This window comes from Littorina saxatilis, linkage group LG5 (genome assembly GCF_037325665.1).
Source record: "Littorina saxatilis isolate snail1 linkage group LG5, US_GU_Lsax_2.0, whole genome shotgun sequence".
Taxonomy (NCBI): domain Eukaryota; kingdom Metazoa; phylum Mollusca; class Gastropoda; order Littorinimorpha; family Littorinidae; genus Littorina; species Littorina saxatilis.
Genome location: NC_090249.1, coordinates 21,881,907 through 21,898,095, shown reverse-complemented (window position 1 = coordinate 21,898,095; position 16,189 = coordinate 21,881,907). Strand labels below are relative to the sequence as shown.

Here is a 16,189-nt window from a genome sequence, read left to right as displayed (position 1 = left end):
TTAGATAACTGAGGCCTACATAAGCATAATAAGGTTTATCTGGGGAAGCAAGTTAATGCGTATAAACGATGCAAATTTAAAAAGACTGCAAAGTAAAATACTGACTGAGTATGTATTTGTCTGTCTGTCTGTCTGTCTGTCTGTCTGTCTGTCTGTCTGTCTGTCTGTCTGTCTGTCCGTCCGTCCGTCCGTCCGTCCGTCCGTCCGTCCGTCCGTCCGTCCGTCCGTCTGTCTGTCTGTCTGTCTGAAATGTTTCGTTTGTTTGTTGGGTTGGTTGGTTGATTGGTTGATTGATTGACGTGGTTTTAATACAGGAATTGGGCCAGAAATATTTCGGTTTATGTAAGTTCCGCTCTCGATGCACACATGCACACGCTGGGGCCATGCTCCTGGAAAAAAACACTCACACTTCTGGTCATATATCATGTAATCCGAAACAGATTAGTACTGTTAACTTTCCAAATTTATAAGTCAAAAGCAGAAAAATTGGTTCATGGAACGTATATACTTTTTCCGAGTCAAAACGAATAACTCACAGAATGTTAAGCATAGAATTTACACACACACAAAAACGATGTTTCGTTTTACGTTCCATGAACTAATCTTTCCTGACTTTTTTTTCATGCATAATCAATGTTGTTGTTGTCGTTGTCGTCGTCGTCGTCGTCGTCATTGTTGGGGAAAAAAACACAATATTTTTGAGAGGAAAAAAACACATCCATCTATCGAAGAAAAAAAATAGGTATAAACTGTCTGCAAGACCGTACACTCGTAGCATCGTCTGTCCACCGCTCGTGGCAAAGGCAGTGAAATTAACATTAACAATCCAGAAAAGAGCCGCGTAGCAGTTGCGCTGAGGAGGATAGCCCGCTTTTCTATATCTCTATTCTTTTTGACTCTCTGAACGTGTTTTTAATCCAAACATATCATATCTATATGTTTTTGGAATCAGGAACGGACAAGGAATAAGATGAAAATGTTCTTAAATCGATTTCGGAAATTTGATTTTAATCATAATTTTTATATTTTTAATTTTCAGAGCTTGTTTTTAATCCGAATATAACATATTGATATGTTTTTTTGAATCAGAAAGTGATGAAATTTACGATAAACGTAATTTTGGATCGTTTTATAAAAAAATTGTTTTAATTACAATGTTCAGATTTTTAATGACCAAAGTCATCAATCAATTTTAAGCCTCCAAGCTGAAATGCAGTACCAAAGTCCGGCCTTCGTCGAAGATTGCATGGCCAAAATTTCAATCAATATTATTGAAAAATGAGGGTGTGACAGTGCCGCTTCAACTTTTACAAAATGCCGGATATGACGTCACCAAAGACATTTATCGAAAAAATTTAAAAAATTGCTGGGGATATCATACCCAGGAACTCTCATGAAAAATTTCATAAAGATCGGTCGAGTAGTTTACTCTGAATCGCTCTACACACACACAGACACACACACACACACACACACACACACACACATACAACACGACCTGATCGTCTCGATTCCCCCCTCTATGTTAAAACATTTAGTCAAAACTTGACTAAATGTAAAACAAGTCGCGTAAGGCGAAATTACTACATTTAGTCAAGCTGTGGAACTCACAGAATGAAACTGAACGTAGTCCGCCGCTAGTGCAAAAGGCAGTGAAAGTGACGAGCCTGTTTGGCGCGGTAGCGATTGCGCTGTGCTTCATGTGCTATGCTTTACTGTACCTCTCTTCGTTTTAACTTTCTGAGCGTGTTTTTAATCCAAACATATCATATCTATATGTTTTTGGAATCAGGAACCGACAAGGAATAAGATGAAATAGTTTTTAAAACGATTTCGGAAATTGAATTTTGATCATAATTTTTATATTTTTAATTTTCAGAGCTTGTTTTTAATCCAAATATAACATATGTATATGTTTTTGGAATCAGAAAATGACGAAGAATAAGATGAAATTGTTTTTGGATCGTTTAATAAAAAAATAATTTTAATTACAAGTTTCCGATTTTTAATGACCAAACTCACTCATTAGTTTTTAAGCCACCAAGCTGAAATGCAATACCAAACCCCGGGCTTCGTCGAAAATTGCTTTGCCAAAATTTCAATCAATTTGATTGAAAAATGAGGGTGTGACAGTGCCGCCTCAACTTTTACAAAAAGCCGGATATGACGTCATCAAAGGTATTTATCGAAAAAAAAGAAAAAAACATCCGGGGATATCATACCCAGGAACTCTCATGTCAAATTTCATAAAGATCGGCCCAGTAGTTTAGTCTGAATCGCTCTACACACACACACAGACAGACAGACAGACAGACACACACACATACACCACGACCCTCGTCTCGATTCCCCCCTCTATGTTAAAACATTTAGTCAAAACTTGACTAAATGTAAAAAAAGAGATCCAGTTTTGAGATGAGAAAATTTGGGAAGTGTGTTTGTTTGATTGTTCAAGCCCGCTCTTTCACCGTGACTCTTTTACACAGACAGACAAGACGGCCAGACCGTACAGAAACAAAACATGCACTCGTGCGCAGTTCGTTATAGCGGCGTTTTTAGTTCTCTCTGTCTGTCTGTCTGTCTCTCTCTCTCTCTCTCTCTGCCGGCACACGCACTCACACGGCACACACACACTCACACACACACGCACAGATTACAGACGGAGAGAGACTGACATACAGATAGCGGACAAACAGACAGATTGACGCAGACAAACAGCCACAGTCCGCTTTTCTGCCGGCTCTCGGTAGCCATGTGACCTGGAACAAGCTGATTTGACTGAGAAGAAGAATTTTTCATCTCCGACGGATGCTTCAGGTTTTAAGTTTTAGCCCGGGATTTCGTTAAAGCTTTATGTTTCTCTTCAACGTGTGTGACAGTGTGAGATCGGACTGTAATAAGGACGTGTTTGGTGAAGAGGAAAAGCTATGATCAGACGTATTGCAGCTTCGTCGCTATACTGAAAGGTCACTGTTGATCTATAACACATTGATTATAAAGCAGTCAGTTGTACTTTATACTGTCCGTCATGAAGATAAATAAGTCGCCTAGTAAAGCGTTATTGAAACATTCAGTCAACCTGTCGTCTTCTAAGGTCAAAACTGACTGAAAAAAGGAACAGTATGGCCCTCCATATCCGGGCCCTCGACGTAGAAGAGAGAGAGGAGGGGGGTGGGGGGAGAGAGAGTGGAAACGGTAACCCGACCCTGCGTATTCTAATTTGTTTAGCTAAACGGTTCTAAACTTTGTTGATTCATTAAAAAAAAAATTAACTATCACTTCGGCACGCAATGTGGTCTGACGCCACCATTCCCACTCTAGCGTTGGCATGGCACCAGAACTCCAACGCTGGCACCCAGTCTGACCCTACCACTCTTGTCCAAGCTACACTAATCTTACCCTGGCACCACCATTATCACTCTGGCACCACAACTCTCACTCTGACATCACCATTCTTATTCTGGCACGGGTCTGCATCCATGGTCACTCTGACACACGCATTCTCGCACATCATACATGCACACCACAGACCACACATGTAGGCCTACTCACGCAAGCACACTACGCACGCACACAAATACACACACTCACTTCACATCCAAGGTCAGTATTTGTGTGTGTGTGTGTAAATGCGTTGGTGCAAGAGTGAGAATGGTGGTACAAATGTGGTGGACAGGGAAGGCATGTATAGTCGAACATGTCTATATACATAACGACCACCCAAAAGTGGTCCTTGTAGACAGATGGTTGTTATGGAAATACATGTATGAACTTACTTTGTCGGGGTTTCGTTGGAGGGTTCGTAATGGGCAGCTGGTTGTCAATGCAGGTTCGACTGTATTAGTGAGCCCTCCACCACTTCCGTGCGACATTTCACACAAAATGTGCCCTTGAAAGATTGTTGAATGCGTCCTAAAACTGTTTTTCTTCTGTACTGCATAGTGCAGTATATACCTTGCAACATATCAGACCAAATATTTTAAAAAAAGTTTCCACAGATAACCATTTATGTCTATGACTGCAAAGACTTTATTCTTGATCTACTTGATCCCTGTGTGTGTGTGTGTGTGTTTGTGTGTGTGTGTGTGTGTGTGTGTGTTTGTGTGTGTGTGTGTGTGAGCATGTGTGTGTGTGTCATTTACAGTGTGTATAGTCAGAGCAGGAGAGGGAGACGAACATTCTCTTTCACCCACACACACAGACGAACATCTCAAATCATCGTCACAAAATCCAGCGAACAAACTGACTTGTGTTTATTCAATTTTCAGTGGTTTACTTTCAAGTCCTTGCATGCATTTCATAAATCAAACCGTTCAACTTATTTTCTTTCTTTCTTTGGTGTTTAACGTCGTTTTCAACCACGAAGGTTATATCGCGACGGGGAAAGGGGGGGAGATGGGATAGAGCCACTTGTTAATTGTTTCTTGTTCACAAAAGCACTAATCAAAAATTTGCTCCAGGGGCTTGCAACGTAGTACAATATATTACCTTACTGGGAGAATGCAAGTTTCCAGTACAAAGGACTTAACATTTCTTACATACTGCTTGACTAAAATCTTTACAAACATTGACTATGTTCTATACAAGAAACACTTAACAAGGGTAAAAGGAGAAACAGAATCCGTTAGTCGCCTCTTACGACATGCTGGGGAGCATCGGGTATATTCTTCCCCCTAACCCGCGGGGGGTATTCAGCTTATAAATAGTGTACACGTGCAATGGTACATAAGAATATGTACACATTTTCTGCAATAACAAACAACATGAATATGCATCTGGCTGCCTAGTGATAGATTGATCATGTTTCCATTGGGAAAACTTCAAACAAGGACTTTAAATTCTCACATCTATGCAACCAAATCTGCAGTTCTGGACTTCAGATTCTAACACCTATTAAAGAAAATGAATCTTTCACTTGCTTCATGATGAGACTATCAGCTCTAATTTGTCATCTTTGATTCCAGATTATGTTAAACAGAAATGTTTTCTTCATACTCTGTAAACAAAAAAATCCAAAAAAATCTTGTACTTAGAAGCACTTAAATGAGAATAGATTAAATGCTAAATTTGATATTTATTGCTAATCATGTCAAAAGAGTGAAAATCACGGGAGGTTCTAGTGTACACTGACTCCCAGTATGTCACTGAAAATATCTCCAGCTGGCCACTAACACCCATTTTTGTTCAAGTATTTTAAACTCATGTCCCATGACCAGAAATGAACAAAAAATGCAAATCAAGACACACACACACACACACACACACATAACACTGCAAGCAATTTTCTGCTGACAGCTCAAAATTTGCCATTGTTAGTACCAAACCATCAAAATTAATGAAATCTTAATGACAGAAGCAAGATCTATTTTTCTTGCAAGTTGCAGTTACCTTTGCCTCTCTGCTTTGCTTTCAAGAAAGGGTATATGAAATAATGACCCACACAAGTCAAATCAGAAGCTACACTTAGTCTACACTTAATTTCTTTATTTGGTGTTTAACGTCGTTTTCAACCACGAAGGTTATATCGCGACGGAGAAAGGGGGAGATGTGATAGAGCCACTTGTCAATTTGTTTCTTGTTCACAAAAGCACTAATCAAACATTTGCTCCAGGGGCTTGCAACGTAGTACAATATATTACCTTACTGGGAGAATGCAAGTTTCCAGTACAAAGGACTTAACATTTCTTACATACTGCTTGACTAAAATCTTTACAAACATTGACTATATTCTATACAAGAAACACTTAACAAGGGTAAAAGGAGAAACAGAATCCGTTAGGCCAAAAAAAAAATTGTCTGTTTCTGGTAACATGGCTAAAAAAAATAGGGTCGGTAGGTAGGGATTTTTTATTTTTTTTCTAAATTTTTTGTTTTACCCCAAATGTAGACCAATAAAACTAACTTTAAAAATCGCGCAAAGAGACTGGATTCACTATACATAGAGAAAAGACACTCAACACATTTACAAATCGTCAGCGGACTTTCGTTTTCACACGTTTTTGTTGTTCATTTTATCACCCTGTCCTTTACCACCAAAAAAAAAATAAAAAAATTTTGAGTTTGTAAAAAAAAAGTTTAGGGTCGGCGCCGAAATTTAGGGTCGGTCGGGTGACCAGAAACAGACAATTTTTTTTTGTTGGCCTTAGTCGCCTCTTACGACATGCTGGGGAGCATCGGGTAAATTCTTCCCCCTAACCCGCGGGGGGGTTCTACACTTAATCTAAACATAAATAGCAAGACATATTTTTCAGATAAAAAATGACTAACAGCTTCCCTGCTCACTCTCGCAAGCTGAGGTCTCAGTAGAATTATTATGACAGCAGAGGTAGGTGTGTGAATAACGTGTGCACGTTACTGGACAAAGTATTACAATACTGGCAGAATAACCTACAGCTGTGGTCACTGCTAAAAAGACCTTGCAAGAAGTAAAAGTACAGGTGCAGGCGTTAATAAAAAATTAAAAAAAACTTCATACATTCATACTTTTCACTGAATCTTCATTATCTTCACCTGAAAGACCATCATTGGTGACTGGTTGCTTTCTGTCAGGTTAAGTTCACCTTCCCTAATAGTAACGAAGTGTCGGTTTTTAACCTAAGGCCAACAAAAATAATAGGTGTGGTTACGGTAACATAGCCAACAATAATAGGGTAGGAAGGTAGGCAATCACTTTTTTTTTTAAACTTTTTTTTCTAATGTGTACAAATTAAACCTACTTGACAGGGAAATAAGTGTGCGACTCGGGCGCTTTCGCTTTCATTGCGTTTTCTGCACTCGTTTACTTGTTTTTTGGGGGGTATTTTTGTGACAAATGTAATAAAAAGTTATAGGGTCGGCCCCCAAAAATAGGGTAGGTCGGGTTACCGTAACCACACCTATTTTTTTTTTAGGCCTAAGCTATGTTAATGGACAATGTTCAAAAATACCTCTGTCAGAATTTGTAAGCGCTGTGGCCGAGTAAGAGCCCCTATGACCTACCAAATCTTATCAACTAGCATAAAGCAACTGGCTCGCTACTGACCGGCCTTAACCTTGCTTTCTTTATTTGGTGTTTAACATCGTTTTCAACCGTTCAAGGGGCCTTAACCTGTCATAGCGACGATCAACTAAGTCTGAGGTGTGTGTTATGCAGAGTGCACTTAATAAAATATCCATTTTTTTCTCTCATCTTTTAGGAAAGCACACGTGCTTGGCGATCACTGCCAGCAATGCGTGGTTCAGATGCGCATATTATTGAAAGAAAAGGGTATCATATCGAGCACACACTGCATAAAATACACATCAGAGTTGGTAGTTCGTTGGGATGACGCCGGCTTGTAGAAAGCTAGTTGCTCTTTACTTCTTTTAAAGCTTGGGTCAGTAAAAGGGGCTCTTACTCTGCCACACCCCTTAAAAATCCTAACAGAGTTATTTCCAGAAAACGTCAATTGGAATATGCTTGCTTTGGGCATGAGGGAAGGGAGGCAACTCTGTGCACAAGATAACAAATATGGTTAGCACTAATTGTTTTGCAACTGCATCATAACCTGACCATTTAATTGTGGGAAAAATCATGAATTATTATTTGTTTTAATCTTTTTTTCTTCTTCTTTTTATAGTGTGGTGGTTCTCGGCAGAAATGAGTGTAACATTTATATCAATTTTTGACTGATCAGATGGGCAGAAACAGAGCGAGTTCTGACCAACAGTAGGCATAATTCAGTTTTACATTTACATGTTTTATGAAGTTTATATGAACAGAAAAACAGGAACTCACTAAAACAGCTTAACCTGTTTAGTGATCTGCTGTCTGTGTTACAACTCTTTACAAAATGTATGGGGGAGGGTAAAGTTTAATCACATTTCACACAACATTGAAACCAGTGAAATTGCCTGCATTGTTAAGTTGCATCCTATTTTGATGGTAGCCGACAACAACCTGCATAAGCCCATAACCAGCTGAGTACTGAATAACAAATCATGGAAACAAAGTATCACAAGGGTAAACTCAAATCTAGGTCTCGTGCCTGTAGAAATTAGAACATGCCCAAAAAATGGTGGGTTGCACACTTTGTCATGATATTATTATAGCCTGTTGAAGTTTGTACAGTGCAGACAGTGGTAAGCCTATTCTTCATAGTATTTAATGACTCGCTTTTCATGCAGCTAATTGTAAAACGCTGAAACAATCAAACAGTTATTTCATTCTGATGCTGAACTGAAAACAAATATATTGTACCTTTATGATGACAACCAGAACCTTTGTCAAATGATGGAAGATCACTGTCAAAGGAATAACTTCAATAAGACTAAGAGGGACAACACAGTGATATTGCACAGTTTCAGACACAAAAAAAGGATACATCTTCCTTCAAAACTCTCACAGCCTCTGAAAAAATAACTAAAACTAGGACTTGCAAAAGGGCAAAATGAAAAAGAATACGTGTAGTAGGAAGCATGTTTTTATAAAAAAAAAATGTACAAAACCCTTTGTCTATGACTATGAGCATGCCCTGTGAAACAAAATGGATAACAGAACTTGCTTCATAGTAAAAATTCATGTTTATTTGGTGTTTAACGTCGTTTTCAACCACGAAGGTTTACTTTATTTGGTGTTTAACGTTGTTTTCAACCACGAAGGTTATATCGCGACGGGGAAAGGGGGGGAGATGGGATAGAGCCACTTGTCAATTGTTTCTTGTTCATAAAAGCACTAATCAAACATTTGCTCCAGGGGCTTGCAACGTAGTACAATATATTACCTTACTGGGAGAATGCAAGTTTCCAGTACAAAGGACTTAACATTTCTTACATACTGCTTGACTAAAATCTGTACAAAAATTGACTATATTCTATACAAGAAACACTTAACAAGGGTAAAAGGAGAAACAGAATCCGTTAGTCGCCTCTTACGACATGCTGGGGAGCATCGGGTAAATTCTTCCCCCTAACCCGCGGGGTGTGTAAAAATTCATGTATCCTGCACAATATTGCAAACACAAAAGAAGCCTTGTGCTAAGAGCTCACATACTTTATACAAAGCAAAGCCAAAAATAAACAACTGAACACAACAAGATGAGCAACTTATGCTCATAAGATTGACCTTCTTGATAGGTAATCTATATATATATATATACGACTTGTGTCTGTGCGCGATGCGCGGCCAAAGTTCTCGATGGATCTGCTTCAAATTCGGTGGGCTTATTCAGAGAGACCCCGGACACAACCTCATCGATGAGATATTTCAACACGTGCTCTCAGCGCGCAGCGCTGAACCGATTTTGGTTTTTCTGTTCATTTCACCATTCCCAGTAACTCTTCCTTATCTTCTCCAGTGTTTTGCGTTTATCTCCCTTCCTTCGTGTGGCGTCAATCCATATTCCCGTTACTACGTTACTATTTTTAGAAGGTCACTGCACGTTACTATTTTTAGAAGGTCTCCAGTGTTTTGCGCGTTTATCTTCTTTCCTTTGTGCGCCGGCTTTCCGGCGTCCCAGGCGCAGCCTGGTATTCGGCTCTACTTCTTCCCGGCGAAGCCGGTACCCGGCGAAGCGGGTAATCATCTAGTAACTAATATATATATATAATATGAATCAAAAATAAATTGTCTGCTACTTTTTCTCCATATAAAACAACGTAGTAACTGATAATTTCCTACTTTTTGGCCCTACTTTGACCTTGAAATAAGACCAGGATCAACCAAGGTCTTGTCAAAAACTCCCAAGCAAGTACAGTGTCAATAATTTGGCTTCAAAAACAAACCATTGACCAAAATGGCCATTTCTCTTTTCATTTAACCTAAACTTGATCTCATTGTGACCAATTCCAAAGCTCCAGCTGAAAAAATAGTTCAGAAATAGATACATTTTCATTTTTTCATCCGAACCTGACCCAACAGCAACCTTACAACTGAAGTTTAAGGAAGGTCAACCGGATGTGCGTAATGCAGATAAACCAACCATAGATGCGTGCAAAGTCTCTAAGCTTTAGCTTCAATTACATCTGACAAAACCTTATGGTTAAGATGGAATGTACGGACAGCTGGCCTGCTGGTCGACCAGCCTGACACTGCTCGTTGCAATGACTCTTCTGATCGCTCAGGTGAGTCCAAAATCTGCGCAGAAAACAAGTTTCTAATTTCCAAACGTTCACCGATTCCTTGCATAGTATCAAACACTAACAGCAGTGTTAACTTTACATTTGCACAAAAAGCCGATCATTTTAATGTTGTATACAAATTAAAAACTTAAGACGTGCAACTTTCCACACAAAAACAAAACAGACAGGAGACTGAACTGAACAAAAGCAAAACAATGAGAGCAAAGAAGCAGGAAAACAAAAGAAAGATAAAGGCAAACGAAAGACACGCAAAACTTTACATAATCAACAGAGTAAATGCTGAATAACACTGTATATAGATTATAACAGACAGTTTGTTTACGTGTACATCATCTGTGCCATGGAAGACATCTCCTTGGGCATGTACAGAAAATTGTCGAAGTAGGCGGCAAGTTCGTTGACATTGAATTCACTCTCGTCCAGACGGGCCTCTTGAGAGCAAGATCTCTCCATTGACAAGTCTATCCTGGAAGGCACTGCCGTCAACGGAGTAGCAACTGTTGTCCGGCTGTGACTGGACGAGAGGTGAGAAGGCCTGCTAGCACGATTTTGAGACCATAGCGCCAAGTGATGACGACGATCGGATCTGTCCACACGATGGCCTTCAAACTTTGGTGCAGGTTTGCATGAAGATGAAGCACCGCTTCTGCCGGGCTTAGGAGTAATGGAAGAGAAACTGAGCAGACGCTTAGAGGCTTCTGCAGCAAATACTGAATGTGAAGAGGCAGCTATGGTTCTGGTGTTGGCCGATTCATTGGGTTTTGCAGGCGTGGTGTCTTTTGGAGTAGCACTGCCCACAGCAGTCAGGCTGGTTTTGGGGGCAAGGACATGTTTGTTCTCTTTGGTGAAAGCTGTACCAGCAGCAAGCACTTCAGTATGATCATCATGCTTGGAGCCAAAGGCGATTTCACCGGGTTTCACAAAGTTGAAGCGGATTTCACTCTGTACGGAAGGCTTGAAGTTGAACCTGGCAGCGCGCATAGTGAACTGAGCGCCTGGTCTCTCCACCTGCTTGAGCTTGCTCTCACGCAGTACAGGTTTCTGTGTGTGCGACGCCTGCACCAGGTTGCTACTGCCCTGGCTGCATTTGCTGTTAATGTCTTTCTTCATGCGCAGACGGTGGTAACGACACATGGACCTCCAACGCGGCCGTCCCTTCTTGCTAACCGCCCCCTTCTCACAGAAGCAGAACTTCTGAAGAGACTGGCTCCAGTCCTCGTTGCTCTCCTCTGGCTCATTCTGACCTGTCGGGCTTGAAGTCTCTCTGCCCTTCTCCGCTTCATTACCATCCTTCCCGTCTGCATCCCTGACGTCCTGTTTGTGCTTTAGGGTTGCAGTACTCTGATCCTCTGTCTTCTTTATGCAGCCCCTGTCCATCAAAAAAGTCAAATTAATGGCATGAATTCGTACAAATACAGCTCACTGTTTTGATTCTACAAATTCACTTTGAATTCCTTTACTACTGCCAGTTAGTAGTTACAATGAGCTTGAAGTAATATCTACCTGAGAAGTATCATACTTAATTCTTGATGTACTAGTATTGGTATTGATTTTGGTGAAATATAACTAATGAAATTTTTTTCACAATCAAATAACTTAATAAGTAAATACTAAATAATTTAAAGAACATCCAGACCCCTTCCTGCAAGAAACTGTTAAAACTTAAAAACAAAACTGTCCAATAAACCATAAAGTCAACATTCCAGAGATGTCTTTCGGATGAGACGAAAAACCGAGGTCCCTTCGTGTACACTACATTGGGGTGTGCACGTTAAAGATCCCACGATTGACAAAAGGGTCTTTCCTGGCAAAATTGTATAGGCATAGATAAAAATGTCCACCAAAATACCCGTGTGACTTAAAATAATAGGCCGTGAAAAGTAGGATATGCGCCGAAATGGCTGCGATTTGCTGGCCGAAGTGAATGCGTGATGTATTGTGTACAAAAATTCCATCTCACATGGCACAAATAAATCCCTGCGCCTTGAATATGTGCGCGATATAAATTGCATAAAATAAAAATAAAAAAATAAAAAAAATAAATCCCTGCGCTTAGAACTGTACCCACGGAATACGCACGATATAAGCCTCATATTGATTGATTGATTGGCTAAAATGTCCGATTCACATAGCCGCATGGCGCTCAGATGTCCTATCATTTTGAACTGAGCGCTGTCATTGTCCGATAAGAACTCCATGCCATCGGACAGGGTGATATTCGATATTTTCCGTTCAAGATCCACATTTTCAAAAAAGCGACCGAACACTCTCGCGTAAAGGTGCACTGAAGTTGTGTAGTGCTGATCTTGCGTTTTCATGAATTCCGAACCGTTTGCGATATGAGCCGTTCGTGTACTCCTGTCTGCAGCACACTAAAGTTAGGAGCACGGGAGACAACTTCAACTGACTATTAAGTCTTGCGTCTGCTTTCGGTTTCAGTTCGAGACATTTTGACGAAGCGCATTGAATTATGGCACCGAAATCAAACTAAAGCCTGCCAAAGATCAACAAAAGCGGACGATCTTTGGCGTTTCAACGGCATCCTGTGCTACGTTTGAGTCAAAAACATGTGAAAACACGGCGAGCGTCATTCTTGAAAATGACAGTGCCAATGACAGTGTCGCCGCTGAAAGTGAAACTGACACAACCATGGAAAGAGAAGTCTTGTCTTTTGTACAGAACATGTTGTCGACACGACAGAAAATTCGTAGAAACGGCCTTTTGACTATTCATGGCTGACCCTGTTTGGTTGGTTAGACCTTGACAGGAAAGAGACCATACTGCTTTGTCGAATCTGTATTGAACCGGACTTTTTTTCAAATTTTTTTCAGTATTTCATTTCTGAGTCAAATCATGCAGTTTGTGAGACAATCAAAAAAAAGAGTGCTGAAGGTTTTCGTTGCTTTTTAGATGTTTGTTTCTTTTTGTGTGCGTCCTATATATTTGGAACTAAATTGAAAAAACAATGTATGCACAAATGTTTGGTGTAATTTATCCTATATGTCTGTGTGTGTTAAAGCATGTGTGTGTGCACATGATTTGGGAACCATTCCATGGACAGTGTTTTGCAAAAAATTATGATGTCCTATTGAAATATCTGAAAGTGGTCAAATGTCCTATTGATTCTGAAGAGATCAGGACATTTGTCCTATAGGTGTGAATTTGTAACAACATCCCTGCATTCTCCGTTTATTTCACTTTAATTCCAAAAATACGAATAATGTAAACTATGGTATGGCAGGCGAATAACCACACACTCTCACAATTTTTAGCCCGTCTTCCCTCCCAAGCCCACATACCTCACGTGCGCCATAAACTGACAAAATAAGAGATAATACTCGTACATAGTGTACCAGTATCACTCCCTCCCCCCCCCAAAAAAAAAAAATCTCCACATACTCTTTGTCTTACCCTTCAACATCCATTTTAAGCTTCTTGAAAGCAATGAAGAGAGATTGGTCACATGATGGTCTTTCTGGTTCTTCCGTTGACCTTCTTTGTCGCAGTCCTGGTGGCTTTTCAAACTTAGAAGATGCCATTCTCCTACGGGAAAAATAATGTTGAGATATATACTTAACATAACATTTTAACAACAACTAACAAGCAATCAAATTACAAATAATAAATAACAATATGGTAAAGCACTCATAAACTTACTACTTATAGTTATATTACACTAATTAACAATCCTGCACACACATGCTAAATTAAAACTCATAAAAATCAAAGTCAACAAAGGCTGAAGTGCAGTTCACATGGGTAACTCGCATTGTTTCAACCAACTTTAGATGGTTTGAAGTCGCACAGGAGCCTCTGACTGTAGTCTGCGACAAACTCACCATTTCAGCTGAAAATCTGCTAAGTGAATAGTTCCCATTTAATTCAGAATCATCAGCAACAACAAAACTTGCTTGAGCACTTCTCAATTCCCCAGCAGTTTACAAGCGGCTTGCAGCAGACTTGTTTTATATTGGTGCTACCTAAATCCTGAGTGGTTGGGTTAGCCTGAAACCAATGAATGCGGCCTTGCAATAACAAATGCGCAAGTCATCTGAGAATCATTGCTTAAATTTAAAACTAGTCTGAGTCAGTGCGAGCGCTGTTCACATAGGCAGCAAGCTTCAAAGTTCAATAGATCTTTCCAGAATCTGAAGAGCTCTCACATGATATATCTGTACAGCAGACAGTCATCCCACATCGAGAATTGTTGTTTTTATGACCTACTTAAAGTTAAATTTGCAATACCATGAGGACAATTTTGAGGGTAGTACCACTACCAACAATCAAAGTCTCCATCAATCTGAGAAATTGGTGACAATTACATTCAATTTCAATATTTTTCACGACTTTCCCCATAAAAACATGTCGTGGTAAACTGAGTTTAGGCTGTTTGTAAGTTTGCCATCTAAATATAATACCAAAATTGCATGTAACTTGTGTAAGATTCAGATTGCGACACTGTCACTTTTGGCCTTGGATTGGAATGTGCGTAGTATCGGAACACGCCTGTTGCTGTACCTTCTCATTATCATCTCATCCACATATGAAGTAACTATCCAATTTCAATTAATAATAACGACACATGTTGATTATGTTCAACAAACGTGTGGCTTGTTGTCAAAACAGAATGACGATGCGAGTTTGTTTTCCGTTGAACGCAAACATTACAACACTAACAGCATCACCATTCGCTCGTCTACTCCCATGGAACCTAAACACTAACAAATAAACGTTGCTTAAAATCTTCTGAAAGTTCTCACCTTCAATATGTGGTGTTTAGATGACCATGTACCTGACGCTGACCATTCTAATCGGGAACTGAAGGTATGTGAGTCAGCTGAACAGCTGCAGAGGACGCCATGAATGATCAAAACATCTTTTCACACAAACCGAACGAATAAGCTGGGCGTAAATCCCAAAAATATAACCGCGTGCTTCAGATGTGACTCAGTGCCTGGGATAAGTATAAAGTATGAGCTATTTGACAATGCTGTGGGACTTCCGAACTTACACGCAGAATGTATCAATGTACCAGATTTATTGAGCGATGACTGAATCACACTTCAGTTGATTTGATCATTTAGACTTGTTTCAATTAGATTTTGAGACCTGTAAACCAGTGCATCAGTGATTACCGCAGTTACAGTACTGATAAACACATTTTTCATATCAGGCTACTGATCCTAAAATGTTGTCTTTCTCCCTGGAGTAAATGTAAATGTTGTCCAGTATACTTAGGCTACTATCAGGGGGCTTCAGCGAGCTGTAGCGTGGGATCTGGACTCAGTGGTTGGTATACTGGGCTGACCAGCTAGTACAGGCTCCTCAGTGTTTCTGTTGTGCAGCTAGGCCTATGTTTCACCTGTGCCGGAGACCACAACAGATTCTGAACAGCTGAGGATTACTTAAATTTCTAAACTTTTGGACGTACAATTGTCATGAAATAATAATGTGTTTTGCTTATTAACATGTACAAGCTCTTTATATTGAATAGAACTGTGTGCCATAAAGTTATAAGAACCATTATTACATTACTATGCTCCAAATCTGCAATAGGTCTGCAGAAGCATGTAGCAATACTGAATCTTTATTGTATGCACATGTGCCTTGCAAATATGTCCTTGCGGTGTTCATAGTAATTCAACCACTTCAGTGAAGAGAGAAGAAAGACATGTTCGTAATGGTCTAGCCTCGGAATTACTGCGACACATGATTGCGGGATGATTGAATGTACATGTACTTTGGATCTGATAATCATATGAAAGCAAAACTTTAGACTTGTAACTAGGCTCCAAGATTTCATTGTCCTTACCTAAGATTTTGAAGCATCTGTGAGATCTCAGTTTGGCTTTGACTATTGCTTGGTTATAAAAAAAAATTAAAAACACAAAAAAATCAGTTGATTAAACGTTTAATTAAAAAATCCATAACATTCACTAAAATGTTGTCCTATTGAAGTGTTTTCATTTTATTTTACATTTTTATTGATTTTGTACATTGGTCTTTGAGACGCCACATGCAAGTTGGACAGTGTGTGATTATTTGTGAGGAGCTCAGTTAAAAGATGAATACTGTCGCTGGTCTGACGCCA

The 16,189-nt window shown here is 39.7% G+C and overlaps 1 protein-coding gene across 1 annotated transcript; it reads right to left on the bottom strand.

Moving 5' to 3' along the window:
- Positions 1 to 4,215: 4,215 nt before the first annotated feature.
- On the bottom strand, positions 4,216 to 14,961 carry LOC138966556 (uncharacterized). Its single transcript, XM_070338827.1, has 3 exons — positions 14,859 to 14,961; positions 13,510 to 13,641; positions 4,216 to 11,467 (listed from the first exon to the last, which is right to left on the bottom strand). The coding sequence occupies exons 2-3, from the start codon at positions 13,635 to 13,637 to the stop codon at positions 10,417 to 10,419; spliced, it is 1,179 nt and encodes a 392-aa protein (XP_070194928.1). The 5' UTR covers positions 13,638 to 13,641; positions 14,859 to 14,961; the 3' UTR covers positions 4,216 to 10,416.
- Between the last annotated feature and the right edge of the window lie 1,228 nt (positions 14,962 to 16,189).